General features: G+C 42.4%; 3 gene segments (V, D, J or C); 2 read left to right on the top strand and 1 right to left on the bottom strand.

Moving 5' to 3' along the window:
- On the top strand, positions 1-895 carry LOC115057148 (T cell receptor alpha variable 36/delta variable 7-like). The segment is given in 2 exon segments: positions 1-198; positions 418-895. Coding segments are annotated over 2 exon segments (423 nt in total).
- A 4332-nt stretch (positions 896-5227) lies between these two features.
- On the top strand, positions 5228-5719 carry LOC115057149 (T-cell receptor alpha chain V region CTL-F3-like; the record flags this gene model as incomplete). The annotated part of the segment is given in 2 exon segments: positions 5228-5323; positions 5415-5719. Coding segments are annotated over 2 exon segments (351 nt in total), but the record flags the coding sequence as incomplete, so codon positions are not given.
- Positions 5720-15986: 10267 nt separating this feature from the next.
- Positions 15987-20693, bottom strand: LOC115057134 (T-cell receptor alpha chain C region-like). The segment is given in 5 exon segments: positions 15987-16174; positions 17039-17146; positions 17234-17275; positions 17354-17572; positions 20372-20693. Coding segments are annotated over 5 exon segments (375 nt in total).
- Positions 20694-21421: the final 728 nt, after the last annotated feature.

Raw genomic sequence — 21421 nt, 5'->3', positions numbered from 1 at the left:
AATGATTTGTCTTGGTCAGATATGCTAGTTCTTCAGTGACATCATGGAGTAGGCGGAGCCTGAGGTCCTCTCAGAGTTCTGTGAAGAGAACATCTGTCAGACTGGATGTTGAACATCAGCTACTTTCTCCTGGTGATTTAAACCTGGTTGTAGAGATGGAACTTTGGCTGTGGATTATTCTTGCTGCTCTTTTCTTTGGTAAGACACAAAGTACAACAAGTTTCCTTCAAACACTTGAACATATTACTGAGCTGTTCATGTTGATGCTACAGAAAACCAGAGCAGATCATTTCTGCTGACATTTGTTACCAAGTGACAATGATCAGGGAAAGTCACATCGATTCTGCTGACTGTTCTCCTTCCATCAATCATCTGTATTGATTCATCTCTTCCTCTGCATGTTCTGTTCTTCCTCAGAGTGTAAAGGAGAAGACCGAGTGATCCAGCGACCAGAAGATGTGACTGCAGCTGAAGGAGACACAGTTACACTGGACTGTGAATTTGAGACAACGGACTCATTTCCCAATTTGTTCTGGTACAAACAAGAAGCTAACAGCTTCCCACAGTACATGCTGAGATGTTACGCTAAAAATGTAGACAAAGCTCCAGAGCTCGACAAAAAGAGATTTCATGCCGAGATCAAGAACAAGTCAGTTCCTCTGAAGATCCAGAAGCTTCAGGTGTCAGACTCTGCTGTGTACTACTGTGCTCTGAGGCCCACAGTGACAGGAAACAACACAACTCTGTACAAAAACCTCTGGAGCAAAGACAACACAATACTCCACAACATCCACTAGAGGGAGTCTCTGACTGAGAAAAGACTGATGACACAAACGTCAGAGCTCAGAGCTGATGACCTGGCTCCGCCCACTGGAGTCCAGCTCAGCCAATGAGGTGAGCAGAAATGTTGGAGGAAGTAAAAGCACAGTCAGCTTGAAGTTGAGGAGAAGGGCTGTGCAGCAGAGAGGCTGTTTAGTTTGTTCATTCTACTGCAGTGGAAGAACTTTGTTCATCTGCTGTCTGTTTGGCTTCAACTACTCCAAAGACATGTTGCTTTACCTCTTTTTGTTTTTCTCTCACTTCACAGGTGAGTTTGACAACTAATGAGAGTCTGAGTCAGCCTGCTGGATCAACAACATGTTTCACCTCCATTTGGTCACGCACAATAATGTGTCTTTGTCATGAAGTCCTGTACAATCTAGAGATGATGTGAGCTACAGTTGAGCTGTTTGTGTCCACAGAGTAAAACTGTACGGTGACATTTCCCCCTGTCTGCTCCTCTCAGCCTCATGGACAATGTCAGTCTAATGGCTTCATTTTCTGCACTTTTTCAGGAATAAAAGCTCAACACCGAATCTTTCCTGTGAGAGAAGAAGTCAGTGAGAGAGAAGGAGGAACTGTCACACTCAGCTGTCAATATCAGACAACACACAGTGGTCTTTACCTTTACTGGTACAGACATGATTCAGACCTTCAGGCCCCTCAGTTCATTCTCAGGAAAGGAGCAAAGGGATACACAAGTGAATATAATCCTTCACCGAATAAATATGCCTCCAAAACAACAGACACATCAACTGAACTGACCATCAGTGGACTAACCCTGGCAGACACAGCTCTCTACTACTGTGCTCTACAAACACAGTGATACAAAGTGTAGGAGAGGCTGCACAAAAACCTGAACACTGATATCTGAGTCCTCTTCAAAGAGGAGGGAAGTGGTTTTCAAACCACAGCTTCATATCAGATGGATTCTGCTAATTCCTGTTTTATCAGAGTCACTGTGGTTCAGCTGCTCATCAAACACTGTGGGAGGATCCACATCAGTGACAGACCACCTGGATGAGGCTTCAAACACAAAGACTCCATGAACCGCAGAAAAGGTGCATTCCCACCAACAGTTCCAAGGTCGCATCTGATAGGAACCACAAACCAACAAACATTGTAGGGCCTGTTTTTTGTGTACTTTCGGAGCGCCGCGAGGAACCAAGATTCAAGAATTTATTGTCATTGTCAAAGAGTACAACGAAATTACAGTGGTATGAAAAAGTTTAGCCCCCCCAGACAGTTTCCATTATTTTCAGTAGTGAAATGAGGTTTATTGGACTAACAGAAAATGTGCGATATACATCACACCAACATTAGACAGGTGCATTAATTTGGGTACCCCAACATAAAAATCACATCAATATTTAGTCGAGCCTCCTGTTGCAAAAATAACAGCCTGCTGCTGCTTCCTATAGCCTCTAATGAGTGTCTGGAATCTGGATGAAAGCATTTTGGACCATTCCTTCTTACAAAACATCTCCAGTTCACTTAGGTTTGATGGTGGCCGAGCATGGACAGCGCGCTTCAAATCATCCCACAGATTTTCAGTGATATTACGGTCTGGAGACTGGGATGGCCATTCCAGAATATTGTACTGTTCCTCTGCATGAACGCCTGAGTAGATTCTGAGCATTGTTTTGGGTTGTTGTCTTGTTGAAATATCTAACTCCAGCGTAACTTCAACTTTGTGACTGACTCTCAAGATTCTCAAGAATCTGCTGATATTGATTGGAATCCATGCGACCCTCAACTTTGACAGGATTCCCAGTACCGGCACTGGCCACACAGCCCCACAGCATGATGGAACCTCCACCAAATGTTACTGTGGGCAGAAAGTGTTTTTCTTGGAATGCTGTGTTCCTTCGCCACCATGCATAACGCTTGTTATGACCAAATAAGTCAGTCTTTGTTTCATCAGTCCACAGGACCTTGTTCCAAAATGAAGCTGGCTCAAGCCACTCTGTTTGTGGCATGTTTGCAGAAAAGGCTTCTCCCTGTGTGAACGATGCACAGTGACACCATCTGCAGCACGATGATGTTGTAGGTCTTTGGAGGTGGCCTGTGGGTGGTCTTTGACCATTCTCACCATCCTTCACCTTTGCCTCTCCAATATTTTTCTTGGCCTGCCACTTCTGGCCTTAACTAGAACTGTGCCTGTGATCTTCCATTTCCTCACTATGTTCCTCACAGTGGAAACTGACAGCTGAAATCTCTGAGATAGCTTTTTGAAGCTTTCCCCTGAACCATAATGTTGAACAATCTTTGTTTTCAGGTCATTTGAGAGTTGTTTTGAGGCCCCCATGTTGCCACTCTTCAGAGGAGAGTCAAAGAGAAGAACACCTTAAATACCTTTTCTCATGATTTGATGAACCTGGCTTAATGAGCCCACCAAACCAATTTTCTGTTCCAATTAATCAGTTCTAAGTAGTTACAGGTGTTCAAATCAACACAATGACAAAGGTGCCCATATTTTTTACACGGCCTATTTTTCACATCTGATTTCATTTCATCAGACTCATTTCAACTTGAAATCGCTACACTAAAAATCTTTGTCTGGAAAATACCCCAGTACTCAGCTTTTATTAGAAAATGAATGGCATGCCAATGTGATCTTTTCCTGTAAAGACAGAGTAAATTAGTATGCAGCCTCAGAGGGGTGCCTAAACTTTTCAAAAACTCGGACCACTGTAAGTTTAGAGCATCGACACTCCCTCGTATGATGTAAGGTGCCACAGGTGCTTTAAACCCCCGAATCCCCATAAATAACCCCAGAATAACCCAGTGTACACATTTTGCCAATGATGGCATCCGTGCCACATCATAGCAGATACATGGAGATACTGACGTAGTGCAACAATGCAAAGTCCAGGTCATACTTCTGTTAGTGGATGTGGTTATTGTCCGTGGGAGGGGGGCAGTGTTCAGTAGTCTCATAGCCCGAGGATACAGGCTATCAGACAGTCTTGTTGCTCGGGCCTGTATGGACCTGTACCTTCTACCTGAGGGCAGCAGATGGAACAAATGATGAGCAGGGTGGTGGCGGTCACGCAGGATGTTCCGCACTCTCCTTCGAGAGAGAATGGAGTAGATGGAACTAATCTGTGGGAGAGGGGTCCCAGTGTTTTCACCACGCACTGGAGTGCCTGTTGGTCCGCCTTAGTGGAGCTTGAAAACCACACCAAAATCCATACGTCAGAACACTGCTGATGGCACAGTTGTAAAAGTTCACCATCAGAGGTCTGGGGATGTGGGAGCTCCTCAGCTTCCTCAGGTAGTAGAGGTGTTGTGTCTTCCCTTCTGCTGAGGCAATATGAGTGCCCCAGGACAGGTCCTCCGCCTCGCTCACCCCCAAGAATTTAAAAGCGCTGACCCTCTCCACCACCTCTGAGCCGATGGAGAGAGATCTGTGGTGTTTCAGTCCGTTCCTGCACAAGTCCACAATGATTTCCTCTGTCTTTTTGATGTCCAAGGCCAGGTTATTGTTATCACACCATGACACCAGATGTTGCACCTCATCCCTATAATCCATTTCATCAACACTGAGAATGAGTCTGAGAACTTGGCGATGAAGTTGAAGGAGGAACAGGCACCCTGACGTGACGTGAGCCCGTCAACAGGAGACAACGTCGCTTCTGCTCTACATACAACTACAAGAAGAAGAAGAACAACAACAAGATGGAGGATGCTGTGATCAGAGCCGTGTTTGTTGTGTGTCCTGAGTGTCATTATAATGACGTAGGTCGAAATGAAGTGCACAAATTCTTAATCCACATCTTAAGCCACCTCTTGCAGAGACTGAAGGAGTTGGAGTGCGTTCAGCCTCGATGCATCATCTGAACCATGTGGCTGATGTAAGATGTGTGAGATTCGTTATAGCTGTGTGGTTTTTTTAGTTGTTGGCCTCAGATACAGAAGTCAAAGGCTTTTCAAATTCTTTTAAATTTTGTGTGCCTTCTCTTCTTCCACGACTTTACCAGCTGTGTGAGTACCTGAACACAATTTTTGAGAAAACCATCGCTGGAAAAAACCTTCATTTACAACATGAACACGAACGCAACAAGGTTTGTGCAAAACAACCAACAAATAGTGTGTGGATAAGTAAGTGCATAAAGACTTCTGTCTCCGACAGAGACCTGTCCCCAACAGAGTCCTGTCCCCAACAGAGACCTGTCTCCAACAGAGACCTGTCCCCAGCAGAGTCCTGTCCCCAACAGAGACCTGTCCCCAACAGAGACCTGTCCCCAACAGAGTCCTGTCCCCAACAGACTCCTGTCTCCAACAGAGACACGTCCCCAACAGAGTCCTGTCTCCAACAGAGTCCTGTCCCCCACAGAGTCCTGTCCCTGTGATCAGGCTCCTCCTTCTAATCCTCCACCTTAGTGTTGATGAACACTCAGAGTCCACAGTCTGCTTTATACTTGCTGGAGCTCACAGTGACTCCACACTGCAGATATGAAGGCTCTGTTCATCTCAGTGCTGCTGGCTGCTCTGTGCCGTGGTATGAACACTGCTCTGTTTCTGTGATATCAATCCAACACTGACATGATTCTTCCATTCAAACACTGATACTGTTTGTTGGTGTTTTACAGATTGCAGAGCACAAAAAGACAACGTGGTGCAACCACAAGGAGACGTGACTGCTGCTGAAGGAGAGGCAGTGACACTTCACTGTGGATACAACAGCAGCTCAACCGGTCCATCTCTCTACTGGTACAGACAGGATGGAAACCAGAGCCCCAAATTCATCCTGAGCCGCTTCAAACTGGATGAAGGAAACACAGAAGAGCACTTCAAGGAGAGATTTTCATCCAGTCTGAATTCTGACCTAAGATCAGTTCCTCTGAAGATCCAGAAGCTTCAGGTGTCAGACTCTGCTGTGTACTACTGTGCTGTGAGGCCCACAGTGACAGGAAACAACACAACTCTGTACAAAAACCTCTGGAGCAAAGACAACACAATACTCCACAACATCCACTAGAGGGAGTTTGATTCCAGTTCTGAACATCAGAACAATCAACTCACAAAACTACTCACGTCGTCATCCTGGACACTTTGTGACAGCAGTTCAGCTCTGAACATGGACGGACTCACTGTCATTTTCTTCTTCTCAGCTCTCGTAGGTTCGTATGTTTGACAGCAGAAAACTTGGAACACTCAAATATTTTCACATTTTTTTCTGACCTTCAGTGAAAGTGTCATCACTTCATCACTAATAACTGCTGACTGTTGTTGAAAGGATCATTTGTTCATGGTGGATGTGACGCTCTGGATCAGAACTCTAAATCTGTTGTTTCCTCAGCAGGTGACAGCCTGGAAGATCATATTACTGCCCACAGAACCGAAGTGTTTTCATCAGAGGGCTGTACTGTCACTCTGTCCTGTAACTATTCCGTTAAGGCCAATAATCTGCAGTGGTATCGACAGGATCCTGGATCAGAACCTCGGTATCTTCTCCTGATCACTGACACCAAAGAGCCTGAGGGGGTGACAGCAAAAAGTTCTGACCCTCGACTGACTGCTGGACTGAATGAAGTGAGAAATCAGATCCATCTGAACATCTCCTCTGCTGCAGTGTCAGACTCTGCTGTGTACTACTGTGCTCTGCAACCCACAGTGACAGGAAACAACACAACTCTGTACAAAAACCTCTGGAGCAAAGACAACACAATACTCCACAACATCCACTAGAGGGAGTCTCTGACTGAGAACCTTCTCTGGTTTCTAATGATCCAGTCCAGAGTCTTCTCTCTCATGAGACACAGTTGTGATGAACTCCAGTGTCACTGCAGCAGTTCTCCTACTGTCTCACTGATCGGTCCTTCTCAGTCTCTGGAGGAGAATTTCTATCAGATCCTGGTCCCCTGTCTTGGTTTTCCTCAGGGATCGGTCTGAGGAACCATTTTATTTTTTGTATGTCCAAGTTACCACTGAGTTTTGTTGGATACTGTAAGTTAGCTTCTCTAAAGCTATACATAATGATAACTCATTAAGCCAATGACTAATAGGGGGACATGATGTATTCTTCCAGTTCATAGCGATGAGACGTTTTGAATGGACAACGAACTCATTTCCCTATTTGTTCTGGTACAAACAAGAAGCTAACAGCTTCCAAAGTTTCGACTTCATACTTTCTCTGGAATGACACATGCTCAAGAATGTCATGCTAACTCTACTGTGTACAACTGGACAGTACTCCAAAACACCCAGTAGAGGGACTCATACCTGCTCCGTTTACATTACGTTCACTCACAGCCCCAATTCAACCCTTTTTGGCACAAAGTGACTCAAATGTGATTGTTTTCCTGACAAAAATCTGATACTGCTCCTGAAGAAAAGTAGGCTATACCTTCTAACACGCCCCAGCCAGCAAACATGGCACATAAACTGGTTTATTATCGAAAAACAGACATAATCGATGTCTATTTAATGTGGAATAAAATTTAGTACACTGAGTTCTCTGCCTTTTACAGGAGCTTTCCGCTCACATACCACTAACCCCCTTCACTTACCTTACAGGTGTCAGCAGGCTCATCAAAACCAAATGAAATTATAATTTATGACTTCTCTAACCAATCTTCATTACAGTAATCCAATATTGAGTCAATTGGTTTTTTATGGTTTCCTTTGGCTGTGTGAAACACTCTAACTGATGAAAATATCTTCATTTTGCATAATACCATTACAATTCACAAATCGTCTTGAATCCTTCAGTGTGTCATGAAGAGAGCTCATAACAGATTAAAACAGATTAAAGTTATGACATTGACATTTAGATGTATTGATTTATTTCCAAATGCCAAAGTCATGAATTGAGAAATGTGAAACCTGTGCAGTTGCAGCAAGGGATCTGTTCAGTTCACTAAGCTGTTTAATTATTGAGGACAAAAAGAGCAACTCAAACTGTGTTTACTCACCTGCTGCTTAAGGCGGGTCAGGGCGGGATGGCGGCACAGTGGTCAGCAAAAATGCTGTCGTCCAAAGACATCATGTTTGGGTTCTTGGTGACTCTAAATTGTCTGTAGGCCTGAGTGTGAGCGGTAGTTGGTCTCTGTTTGTCTCTGTGATGGACTGGACACCTGTCCAGGGCGACGCCGCCCCTCCCCCAGAGTGAGCTGGGATTGGCTCCAGAACCCTCAGTGACCCGGAAACGGGTAAGAGGTAGAAGATCTACATCATGGCTACATCATGGTGTCAGATGGCACCGAGGAAATGGTTGATGCTGCTGCAACATCTCACAGCTCACATCTTCCGTACAGTTTTGCCACCATCTTCATCAGTGTGTTGGCTACATTATAATAGCTGTAGAGTTAACAAGATATGTCAGTTTTCACTACTTCTCTACAAGATAAAATACAGTGAATTTAATGAATTTAATGTGTGACGAACAAGCCACAGGGCCAGAAATGCAGGAACAGCAGTTGGTATGAAATCAGTAACAAGGTTAATTCAATTTCTTTTCAGAAGCACAACAGTTCACTTCAGATGTAAACAAATAACTATTATATTAGTTATTAAACAATACATTACACAAATTCTTCATTTCCTCTTCAATTTTCAACATATTGAGAATAATTAAAAGAAAGATTTCAGTGTATTCCAGTTCACCATAAAAGGGACACGGACTCCCTCAGACATAACACGACTCACTTAACATCAGTATTAGGAAATGTTGCAGAAATAAAGAATAATATTCTTTCCTTACCATGATGAAGAGGCTCAGTCTCTGGTAATTTCTTATTGGTACCGTCCATGAATCCAACTTCGACCAAAAAATAACGGTGAGCAGATGTGACCAAAGGAAGACAAAATGTTCAATCGTCCTGACTCAGTTAATCTTCACTTCTTTAAGCTGACAGGAAACAAACTCATTCTTAAAAACATGGTGGACTGTTGGCCACAGAGTGAGATCAGAGCAAATCAAATTTATTTGTATAGTGCCAACATTATTTAAAGAGACCAACAGATCACCTCCCCAGAGGTGTTCTCTAGCTGGATACACACACAAACCACAACGTTCGACTACGATGTTACTGTGTTCACAATCCTGCCAACGTAAACCTTACAATACAACAGCCTCACAGGCTGAGGTCGGTCGGTCGGTCGGTCAGCAGCCCTGTCTGATGAATGAGCAGACTTCCTCATGTTCCCACAGAGAGATAACTGCAGAGCCAGAGGGAAATCCTGCACTTACCATTAGATGTTCCTGTTTCTGCTGGTTTGTGTGTCTGCCTCTTCACAACCACGTTGGTGTTCAGGTTTTGACTCCACACAGGACGATTAAGGAACAAGAAACAGCTCACTCCGTACCATTGGACTTGGCTGATGCTAACTGTTGCTAACTTCTTCAAATATTGCTGTCTCATCATGAGCCGGTAAGGTCAGAAGGTCAAAGTGCCCTGTGCCTATTGGCCCGAGCAGCTCACATGAACTGGCTTTATGTTTTAGTCTGGAAATAATCTTTTTCAAATTCACGAATGTACAATTTTTTTTTATTATAAATTAATTAAAAGCTATTTAACCATAAAATACGGAGTGAAAGCAGACGTTACTTGTGGCTGTAGCTACAGCTCCACCTAGCTTCTCCCTGAATCTGAACTTCATCCGAACTCTGATGTCTTTTTTCACACTTAACAGATTCATGACAGCTTTGTCTTCAACACTAAACCGGGTACACGACAATGAGAACCGGATCAGACCGGGATCCAACTCAGCCCGGTTCACTTTGGCTAGCCAAGTTAGCCGAGCTAGCCTATGCTAATGAGCGCCAAATTTCAAGCTAAAAGTCAGTAAAATTCACCAACCTCCGGTTTACAGCGTCCTCCTCCGGTCCTGACTCCGGTCCCCCCGGAGTCCCCGGTCTCCCGGTTAAACTCCGTCAGGTCCGATTGATTGATTGAGAGTGTATCAGCCAATCGTTTCACGTATTTGCTATGACGTCACGGAGTTCTGGAGCCAATCCCAGCTCACTCTGGGTGAGGGGCGGGGTCACCCAGGAACCCAAATAGGACGTCTCCCTCACCCCAAATTCGTGCACGAAAAGGGGAGCTCGTCATTTTCTCTGGTGTCTGAAGTCTTTAGTGACAAAACATAGTACACAGAAAGTATCCCACAATGCATTGTGAAAATGAGTGGATAGCTGATGGTCACTAACCCAAGCAAGATATCCCATGATGCACTGCGCTTGCGGCAAAATTGAAATATAAATTATTTAATGGTGATTAAAAAATAATTTATATAATTGCGAGGCAAGTTTATTCCATAGTTTATTTCATGGCACATTTAAAAAAAAGGCAATTACACATACTGTTTACATGAATGTAAAGAGCATTAACATCGTGCAAAACACAGAATAATCAGACATTCAAGTAACGTTTGAAAAAAATGTAAAACTGTTACCAAAGAGCCAACAGAATAGAAAATAAAAATATAATAGAAGAAGACCAAATACGAGAATAAAAATTAAGCCTTAAACAAAATGCAGTGATAAACAGAAAAGTTTAGCTGTGAGTTGGGTACGTTTTAATTGCGTGACAGAAAGTTAACTTATTTATTTTATATATATTATGTTCACTTTGTGAGTTCACCATATAGTCCACGACATTCATCTGCTGATATGGGGAGTAGGCAGTGAAGGGGTGGTTTCGGACACAGCCAATGTCTTTGGAGACTCCACACAGAAAGGATCCGGTCAGAGGAAACCGGTCCAGAACAGCAAACTCTGTGTCGTAACTGGCCCACGACTCGGGGAGCATCCAGCCCAGTTCCAGCCTCTAGTGGCTGGCCTCCTGATCTGTGAGAGTGAATCTGGGATTTTCCAAAGTCCCACCGCGGACTTTACTGCTAAAATGTTGTTTACATTTTCTGTGCTCTTCCCAAAAACACTCAAATGCAGCTCCAAACTCAGTAATGGAGTAAGGCACTGTTAACATGCCAGCAGTGATCGGGGAATCCTACTGGGGTGATTTGACAGGCAGACAGACAGACAGGGAGGTAGACAGACAGACAGACAGACAGGGAGGCAGACAGACAGGCAGGCCGACAGGCAAACAGACAAACAGATAGACAGACAGACAGGCAAACAGACAGGGAGGTAGACAGACAGACAAGCAGGCAGACAGACAGACAGGCAGGGAGGCAGACAGACAGGCAGGCCGACAGGCAAACAGACAGACAGACAGACAGACAGGCAAACAGACAGGGAGGTAGACAGACAGACAGACAGACAGGCAGACAGACAGGGAGGTAGACAGACAGACAGGCAAGCAGACAGACAGACAGACAGACAGGCAAACAGACAGGGAGGTAGACAGACAGACAGATAGGCAGACAGACAGACAGGGAGGTAGACAGGCAGACAGACAGACAGGTGGACAGACAGAAAGACAGACAGGCAGGCAGACAGATCGACAGAAGAAGTTTGACCTCCATGTTGAGTGTGCGACAGTTTAGGAAAGACAAGTCTTTCCTTAAATGGCTCCTGTTTGATTGGAGCCACCTTCACAGAAAATGCACCTGGTTTAATGATCCAAACTCCTTTTAGCGGTCAAGGAGTCCAGATTCTGTCCATCCCAAACAACACAGAGCAGATAGACACTGATTAAATATCTGAAGTTTCAGTTTTTCTGAAACTGTTCATAAAAACATGTTAAAGCTGGTCCTGGAGGAACTGTTGAGGAACTCCTGTCTCTGTGAGTCAGCAGCACAAACGAACTGAGCCTAAAGAACCCTCGTTATTCAGGGTGTGTTGCTCTTTGAGGCACTTCATGAGTGAAGCCACAAGATGGCGCTCATGTCACATGACAACCCAGGAAGCCTGGAGGGCTCCACCTACAGCACACATGACTCCTAACTAATGACACCTGAAGACCAGAACCTGATCAAAGGTTAACCCAGCTGACTGAGGGAGTAAACCGGGCCCTGGACCACAGTCCGAGGAACACATGGAGAAGACGGTCATGTCTGAGAAGTCAGAAGAAATGATTTCCCTGAAGAGCCAAATAAAATGTGATAGTCCCACAGCAGAGATCTTCAGTCCATGTCCTCTGATCCCAACCTGTAATATCTGATCTTGGTGAAATGATTGAAATGGTTGATAAACGTCAGCTGCAGCTTGAATCCAGATCTGTTCCTCTGCTGTAGAACTTGGACTCATCTTCGATCAGCCAGATTGATGGGAATGATGCTGAAATGTCCCTGAACCTGACCTCTGACCTTTGACATCCTTGGGAATGAAGACAGAAGACTAAGTAGAAAATGTCTAGTTATTTTCAATTATGATTTATTATGTTATTATGTTTCTGTTCCACTGAAAGTTTTGGAGCCAAATTCCCATCATTCTTAAAACAAAAGATGTTTGTTGGTTTTAACATAACACAAAAGTGGTAATAACAAGTTTCTTGTGTTTTTTCTAAATAATATAATATAACATAATATAACATAATATAATATAATATAATATAACATTACATAATATAATGTAATATCATATCATATCATATGATAAAGGATGATAGTGTATCTGCTTGTATTTGTTAAACGCGGGCTCATCAGGAAACTGTTGATGAACAGATGAATTTTGTTTGCTTTATTTTGCATTATTCTGTTAAACATTGTTATGCTTCTACATGTTCATGTTTTTGTGCCATGCTGTTGAATGAGTCTGTTATTTCAGCTGCAGGTTTTCTCTGAAACTTTGGTTGGAAACATTCTGAGGTTGTCTGCTGACGGATGTTTGACCTGACCTGAAACCTCACGCTGCTGCTACCTCGTTATTTCCTGTGTGCTTCTCAGCCTTGTGCTCGTTCTGCTGTTTCCTCTTCCTGTTGGTGGTGAAGCTGCAGAAAGCAACAAACAAACGGTGTTTGTTCACACAGGTCACACAGGGCCGACACCAAAACAAGGTCAAGCCTTCATCGTGAGAGAGAAGAGGGTTTTTAAACATCTCTACGGGGCAGTGAGATGGACATCACGTGATCATAGAGACACGTCAGTCAGACAGAAAAATGAGCGACACTGTGCTCGGTGAAGCGGACTCACTCAGTTCTGGGTGGCCTGGTCCTGCTCAGTTTATTGGCCCCAGATATAATGAATAGAGGCCCCGGGGGCCCAACGGGAAGCGTGGAGCCGCCGAGCATCTGAAACATTTCAAGTTAACATGAAAAGATAGAAAACCATCAGGAGCAGCAGTTTCCAACACGACCCCCGTCATCCAAACTACAGCCAGCTGAACCTGAAACCTACCGAAAGCAGTCAAAGAAAGATTAAACTCTTCAGGACAATGTCGTTGAAACTGGATACAGCAACAGCCAGCATTTTTTTAAAAACTGATTTGTTTTCTAAAGACATTTTAAAAGATGAACAATTAAAAACTGTCAAAGAAAACACAGTAATAGTTTTTAGTACATAGGACTCATCACCACAACCAGACAGAACCAATGATCAAGACCAGGGAGGGAAAATAAGAAGCAGAATAAAAGCAGCCGAGAAGGAAAAAAGTGCGTTCATACACTGATATTTGTGTGTAAATGTGAAACACAGATCGTTAAATATGAATCATATCGTGACTGAGCATCATGAAGACGGGACTTTTTTGAGGTTTGTGTTTGTTTCTGATTTCATGACTGAAGTGATGATAGCAGACGAGGACGCATTTATTAAAAACAATCAGAGCACTGACACTTAATTTAGTTCAAGCAGGTTTCAGTTAAAGGATTTTCAGTTCTGACCAAAATAATACAATAATCTAAATAAATATCATTTAAAGTACATTTATCTCTGTTGCTTTTCCTTTTCCTCCTCAGGATGAAGAATCTGGCTCAATCAACCTTCTCAGAGTGACTCTGGAGGGACGATTGGCTGATTAATAAAGATTCATGAGTCCATTTTTCTTATGTGTGAAAAGATGTGACAGGTTTCACTGATCATCGGGACGAAGATTCAGAAATTCAAAACTCCATTTTGTTTCATGAAAATGAAAAAGGAAGCATATTTTGGATTCATGAAATAAAAGAAATTAGAAACAAGTTAGAAGAGTCACTGTCTCACTGGGAAAATGTTTATTTTCCATCTGGTTGTGTTTGGCTCTCATACGAAGGATAAAGTCGCTGACAGGAGACGAAAAGCTGTGAACTTTGGAATATTTGAGCTGAGCACCTGTGTGATTTATGACAGATGAGCAGCCCGACCTGCTTCAGTGACACTTTCTATTTAGGAGTTTGATCTGTTTTCTCACGCCGAGGCCACACCTGATGATCTTCACCCCGATACCACCTGACCTCCATTTCCCCGCCCCCCTGCGCCCACATCCTGCCCCAGCAGGCTTTGAGGCACTAACCACCTCCGCCTTCATCTGTGACGCAGGCGTCTTCATGCAGCTCGATCACATCAGGTGACCACATCCTGTGGAAACAGCGATGTGAAAGATTTTCCAGCAGCAGCAGCAGCCAATCAGATTACAGCTACATACACCCCCACAGTTACAGCTCCATCTTGATGACCTGAACAGACCGTGAACAACATCTGCCAATAACAGTAACGCTGTAAAAAAAAGGGCCGAAGATGTTCTGGGGCTGCTGTTCCTCTGCAGGACGGATGATTTATCAGGTCCAGATGAGTCCCACAACAAACTGGGAACTGGTTGAAGAAGGAACAGATGAATGTTCCACACAAGCAACACGATCAGAAAGAAAGCACAGCGGGCCGGACCGTCCACATACTATAAACTCTGCTCCAGAACTATACCAGCGAGGAGCCGTTTAGGAAATGGTTTACATTTTGTATGACGTTTATGGAGGACAGCACGCTGTCACAGCGGTTCTCTCTGAAGGTCCTGGTTCGATTCCCAGCCTGGGGCCTCCAAAGACATCATGTTTGGGTTAATTGGTGACTCTAAACTGTCCGTAGGTCTGAGTGGTTGTTGGCTGTTGGACTGAACCAGACCAGATCAGACCAGACTGAACCAGACTGAACCAGACCAGATCAGACCAGACAGAACCAAAGTCATCCAGACCAGATCAGACCAGATCAGACCAGACTGAACCAGACTGAACCAGACCAGATCAGACCAGATCAGACCAGACTGAACCAGACTGAACCAGACCAGATCAGACCAGACTGAACCAGACTGAACCAGACCAGACCAGATCAGACCAGACTGAACCAGACTGAACCAGACCAGATCAGACCAGACTGAACCAGACTGAACCAGACCAGACCAGACCAGACAGAACCAGACCAGATCAGACCAGATCAGACCAGACAGAACCAGACTGAACCAGACCAGACCAGACCAGACAGAACCAGACTGAACCAGACCAGACCAGACCAGATCAGACCAGACTGAACCAGACTGAACCAGACCAGACCAGACCAGACTGAACCAGACTGAACCAGACCAGACCAGACCAGATCAGACCAGACTGAACCAGACTGAACCAGACTGAACCAGACTGAACCAGACCAGACTGAACCAGACTGAACCAGACCAGATCAGACCAGACTGAACCAAAGTCATCCAGACCAGGGCCAAAGTGAACAGAAGTGTCTTCATAGGCCTCAGATGGACATTTTTGGGTACACTGCCAACACACACACACACACACACACACAGACACACACGGCTCTCATTCTGGTTTTATTCTTTTCTTTCTATTTTGTTTATTTCTGTTGATTTTTTCAGTCGTTGGTGTTTCTTCACTTCCTGTTGTTGTCGTGCTTTGTTGTGTGAAGCACTTGTGTGTTGCATTGTTTGTAGGAACAGTTCCAGACAAATGAAGTCTGACTGAATGTTGATCAGTGTCATCAGTGTTTTCTCTTTCACACACCTTTCCTCAGATCCAGGTCCAGAGACCAGGACCTGGACTCTTCAGGACTCAAACGTGTTGATGAAATAGATTGTTGTGTTGTCACTGTAATTATCCGTAACTGTTGTGTGTCTGCAGTTGGTGTTAACACAACATTGTGATTTTAGTTGAGGTTTAACAGGAAGTGAAAACTCAGTTAACTCGACTTGATAACTCGATAAAATACTGAATTCTTCTGAACATTGAAACAAACGTATATGAAATATTTGTTCATTCTGGGTTTTTTTCCCTTCAATGTCATCACTTTCATTTCTACATATTATCTTACAGTTAGTGACAGTGAGACAATACACAGAAAGATTCAGTTTGTTTTTGGTTTTTATTTAGATGTTTGTTGGAGACGATCAGAATTCATGAAAAAAACACACAAATAAAACACATCATTACAGCAAACAGCAGGATATTATCAAACAGCTGATTTGATATTTATACAGTATAAATGAAGCCGATGTGGAGCTGAGCTGCGACTCCGCTGAAGGTCTGAGCTCCTGAAAGACAAACACACGAAACACATCAAATCAACGTTCAACCACCAGAGACGGGATTCAACAAATGAGAAGAAACAGAAACAAAGAGACTTAAAAGGAAGAATTTAGAAATTAAACCTTTTTTCTGTGAATCTCTCTGAGATTCAACATATAAAAATATTATTGAGTGTTCCTTAAACTTTCACTTCCGCTCTGTGATGAAGCTTCCTTTTTAAACACAGACAGCGTGTCTGTCTTCTGTCAGTCTTTCTTGTTAAACACAGAAATAAAATCAGTCCGTTTGTAAAATGTTGGATGAAACTTTCAGAGAATTCGACTTTAAACACTTTTAAACTTTCTCCTGGTTCTTCCCACCTCTTTAGAGCACACTCGTCTTTTGGACGAAGTTTCATAAAATTCTTCATCATCTCAGAAATCACGTCCATAAAGACAATTTTGTCCCCTAAAGTGTCCTAAGGTTCACGTGGAACCAGGACTGTTGATGAGGATGAGGCAGGTGCAGACAGACCACAGGTGGGGCTCAAGCTCCGCCCCTTTTTTAAATGCGTCTTTGGAGACATGAGCTTCATTGAGTTTATTGAGTTTATTTATTTTTGTCTGGATAAATGATTAAATGAATGAGTCAGTTGATGAATTTATGTCTGAATTATTATGGGAGTGAAAATATCCAGACGATGTGCTTGTTTTCTGACAGAAGTGTAGACAGACAGGAAGCAGGAGGACAATATTCATGTTTCTGAAAGTTTATTATTGTGAAACGACACATTAGAGTTGTGATTTGTTGATCTGGACTTAAATGAAACTGACTCCTACAGAGGAAATGTAAAGCTCCTGTCTAATTGAAGGTTTGTCGGCTTTACTCACATTGACTCATCCAGAAGCGCAGCGTTATCAGTACGTTGAAGACGATGGTCTTGATGAAGAGCAGCCGGAGGCCCAGGATGGTCAGAGAGACGGCGTTCACTGTCGGATCTGGAAACGAGCAAACGACAAACATGAGCCACAGCCCGAACTGAACTCTGTCTCTGTTTAAGGGTTTGAATGAGACGGAGGACAAACCTTTTTCCAGGAAGTCTCCACATGGTTTGGTGGGTCTGCTATCTGGAGGACACAGAAAAGGTTTTTTATATATGTATCCCTGACCTGGTGTCAGATCTACAGTGAAGGTCTCACACTGACCTTCCTCACACTTTTCAGCACTGTTAGAGATCAGGGCAACGCTGCTGTACAGAGCGTCCTCCAACGAGCCATCCCAAGATTTTTTTGACGGCCGAGCAGCCTCCTCATTACGGAAGACTGACTTATTTTTGGCTGCATCGTGTTTGCTGAAGCCGGTGGCCAGACAGGCTTTGGTCTCGTTGCTTTCAAGCTCGTAGTACAACGGTTCATAATCAGCACCTGAAAAAACACAAAGACGACGACAGCTCAGAACAGAAGCCCACATTTCCAGAGTAACAGGCGGATCAGGGGGAAGGCACACCGTGATTCGACCACAGTCGGAAACTCTGCTGCACCAAAACACTTACAATTCATTTTTCAAGCATCAAAATGACTGTCCAGAGAAATTCATTTCAGTTTGTTAAAAACATCTTTTCATCCAGTTCCTGAAAACACACCAACAAGATCCAGAGTCAGCACGAAGTTTAAAAATGGAGGACTCAGCTTTCTGCCAACATATTTCTATTTGTGACTGTTTATCCAAATTATTCTGGATGTATTATTTGTACTTTGGTCCAAATTTGATCGTTTTCAATGTGAAGTTAAAGTATTCAGTGCTTTTCTGTCCACTCTTAAAAAGGACATTTCTGCACTTACTCGACACGATGAGAACATTTGATCCTGATCCAAACAGGATTTTGTTGTCGTTGTAATTCACACAATGAATTGTGTAATTACAAAAACAACTGGGATTCATTTTACATTTTACGGCTTCTCATAAAACAAGATGGAATCAAGAAGTCCATCATGGTGTTGATCATTTGTCCAGGTTTAAACTGAACAGGATCATTTCTGTACTGTTGGGCTTTTTTTGTCTGGATCAGATTAAACTCGAGGAAGTTGAAGATGTCGACAACGACGTTACGAATCGTTTTTGCTCTCAATGGGTAATTTGAAAAAGTCGTTCATATTTACGTCTTTGATTATTTTTAATTTGCCATTATAAAATGTATTCATGATGAATGAATCAGTAAGTTTAAGTAAAGCATACATTGGACTCACACACACAAACACACAAAGCTTTCTAACTACACACTCCTTCTTCGTTGTTGTCGTTTTTTCAGTAAAATATAACAAACACTAAACGCTGATGGTAAAACATCAACTTCATCATTTGGTGAAGATACAACAATAGATGTGTGTGATCTATTTTATTTTGGTAAAACCAGTTTTGGACAAAAACTGAACTTCCTGTTTGTATAAATTCTTAAATCTGAATTGATGTTGGTGAAAAACACTCACGTGGCAGAACAGTCAGTCTGAGTCCAGATCCAAAGTGGATTTTGTTGTTAGCGTTATTCACACAGAAGCTGGAGCCGTTACAAAAACTTATTTATGTTGTTCACAAGTTTTGTGTTATTATTTCCATGAAAATGATTTTTTTCATTTAAGTATAGATGTTTTTTTTGTTCTGCTTTGTGTTAATGTAGATTATTACACTTTTACTGAATCAGGCATTTATTTTGGTGACAAATCAACATGTTAGCTTTATTTTATTGTGTTGTTTTGATTCAGAAAAACATCATGAACTCAAATGGCCTTCATAATTCAATGATAATGATGAAATCTGAACATCTATGAATGTCAACATGTTGTGTTGTGGGATAGTAATTGTGTCTTTGGCAGTCGATCTTTCAAATATTTCAAATTTTTTACATCAGTTTAAAACTTCAAACCCTGAAACCTGAAACGTTAAAGATGGGAAAACATTTTTGAATAAATATTGATGATCTTCAGTTTAAAAGGAAACAAATGAAGTTTTAGTGACGTTACAGAAGAATCAGTTTGAATCAACATTACGAGATTAAAACATGAATGAATCTTAGTCTGGATGTTTTCCACCAAATTCTTCAGGTTCACAGAATTATTAATTTTTATTTGTGTCCTTTCTTTTCAGGATTTAAACGTTTCTATTTAGCTTTTTCAAATGTTGTTCAGCATCTCAACCAAAGAATTCAAAACCAGGGGAACAAAGAAATGTTTCAAACTCTTTGTTTGTCCTTAGATCTTTAAGACATTACAGTCTTTAACTTTTATAGAATTTGAAAAAGCAGAAAATCTTCTTACGTGTCGACACACTGAGATGGACTCCGGATCCAAACAGGAGTTTGACGTTGTTAGAATTCACACACTAAGTTAACAGCTTCCAAAAACTGCAGGAGCTTCTTCATTCACTGCTCACTGATCTCCGTCTGTCCAATAAACTAAATCCAGATGTTCTGTGTTTTAAAGTAAGAGTCACAGTGATGATCAAGTTGGCTCCTGATTTCTTCCAGATCAGAAATTTGACTTCATGCTTAATAGAATAAGAACTAAAATAATGTGAATGTGTTTTTGTTTTTGCTGACTTTATCATCTTCATCACTCACAATAACTCATCAGAGTAATCACTGTAAAAATAGATATTCCTCATCTGCTGCCGTTTTGACTTTTTTTTTTTCTATTCAGACTTTAAGTTTCATTTCATTTATTCTCACGCTGCCGCTGCATTCCTGGCTGGCTGTATCACTTAATCTGTTATTAACTTCTGTAAAATCTAAATTGTCCGTATTTTAGTTTGTACCAACATCATGAAAACAACTAAATGAACCGACTCACCAGTCTGGACTTGGAGTTTAATCCCATTTCCAAACAGAAGCTTGTTTCCGACATTCACACTGTAACCCACCCCTGAACAAAAACCATCAGGTGGTCTCGGCTCTGAGCCGGCTCGATTGGACCTGAACTTGGACCGCCAAGATGCTACCGAGTGTTAGCACGTGGCAGTTGTGTGTTAGTGTGTCCTGAACATGACAGTTGTGTTTTTCTTGTATTCGATGAAGCTGCATTGAAATCGATTACGATTCAAGTTCTGTAATAAAACAATATTTCTGTAGTTTATAGAACATGAAGTCTAATAATGAGATGAAAAAGGTCACATGACTGCGTGACTATTTCAACAAACATAACAAATCAAATGGATCATCTGAACTGACTCACTCATTTCTACTGAGACTCGAGTTCCCGAGCCGAACCGGATCACCTGGAGTCCGGACTGAGTCACACATCAGATGAAGCTTCAGCAACAACTGAGCAGCGTTGTTCGTCAGCTTTCTGTCCGTTGTGTGTTTGATATTTATGTCAAGATAACAAGAAGGTGAATATTTAATCAGACCGACTCAGTCTTCTGTATCAATAAGCATCATTAGGGTCACTTCCAGTTAGTTTGAGTTTGAGTGGCTCAGTTCAGTCTAAAGAGCCGCAGGTTCATTAATACGTTCTGGTCTGACGTTTGGATTCATCTTAAGACGTTTTTGTCTTTGTGCTAAAGAAACTAAAATAAGTTATTTGGTTCTTACTGGACTGTACGAAGACTTTGGTTCCTCTCCCAAAGACGAGTTTACGTGAAGCATCATTCACACCACAGCTGCCGTCTGCTCAAAAACCTAAAGCTCTCTTTTCCAACTTTATCGGCACGGACGAACAGTTTGATTCCAAACCCAAACTGGAGCTTTTGGGAACCGACTGAAGTTAGTCTGACGGTTGGAATATTTATATTTACAGCAAAAACATCATCATAAAGCCTGAAAGCCGTGAAATGGGCGAAAAGTTCTTTTTACTTCAGACCAAACAAACGCTGGACTCACTGTTTTGGACGAAGAGTTTGATTCCAGATCCAAACTGGAGTTTCTGTAGTCCGGATCCAGTCACACAGTTCAGGACGGAGGAACAAAAACTCCACGTTTTAGTTTGGACATCTCATTAAATTCAGTAACATGAACGCATTTTAAAACACTTCTACTGTGAAATGAGTCGTTCAATCAATTTTTAATCACAATTCTGTTTGTCACTTTGGTTCTTTAAGACGTTTACAGCTGCAGAAAGAATAAAAGGAAATCTCTTCGTGTTGTTTTGGAGATATTAGTGATGTTGAACTTTTTATCGTCTTACTGTTTTCTATGTGAAGTTCTGTTCCCGAGCCAAAGTTCAGCCTCCCGGTTCCGTCATTCACACACTGAAACGTCTCATCACAGAATCTGAACAACTCTC

This window comes from Echeneis naucrates, chromosome 17 (assembly GCF_900963305.1).
Source record: "Echeneis naucrates chromosome 17, fEcheNa1.1, whole genome shotgun sequence".
Classification (NCBI taxonomy): Eukaryota; Metazoa; Chordata; class Actinopteri; order Carangiformes; family Echeneidae; genus Echeneis; species Echeneis naucrates.
Note: the sequence above shows the minus strand (reverse complement) of the source record. Positions and strands in the feature narration are given on the sequence as shown.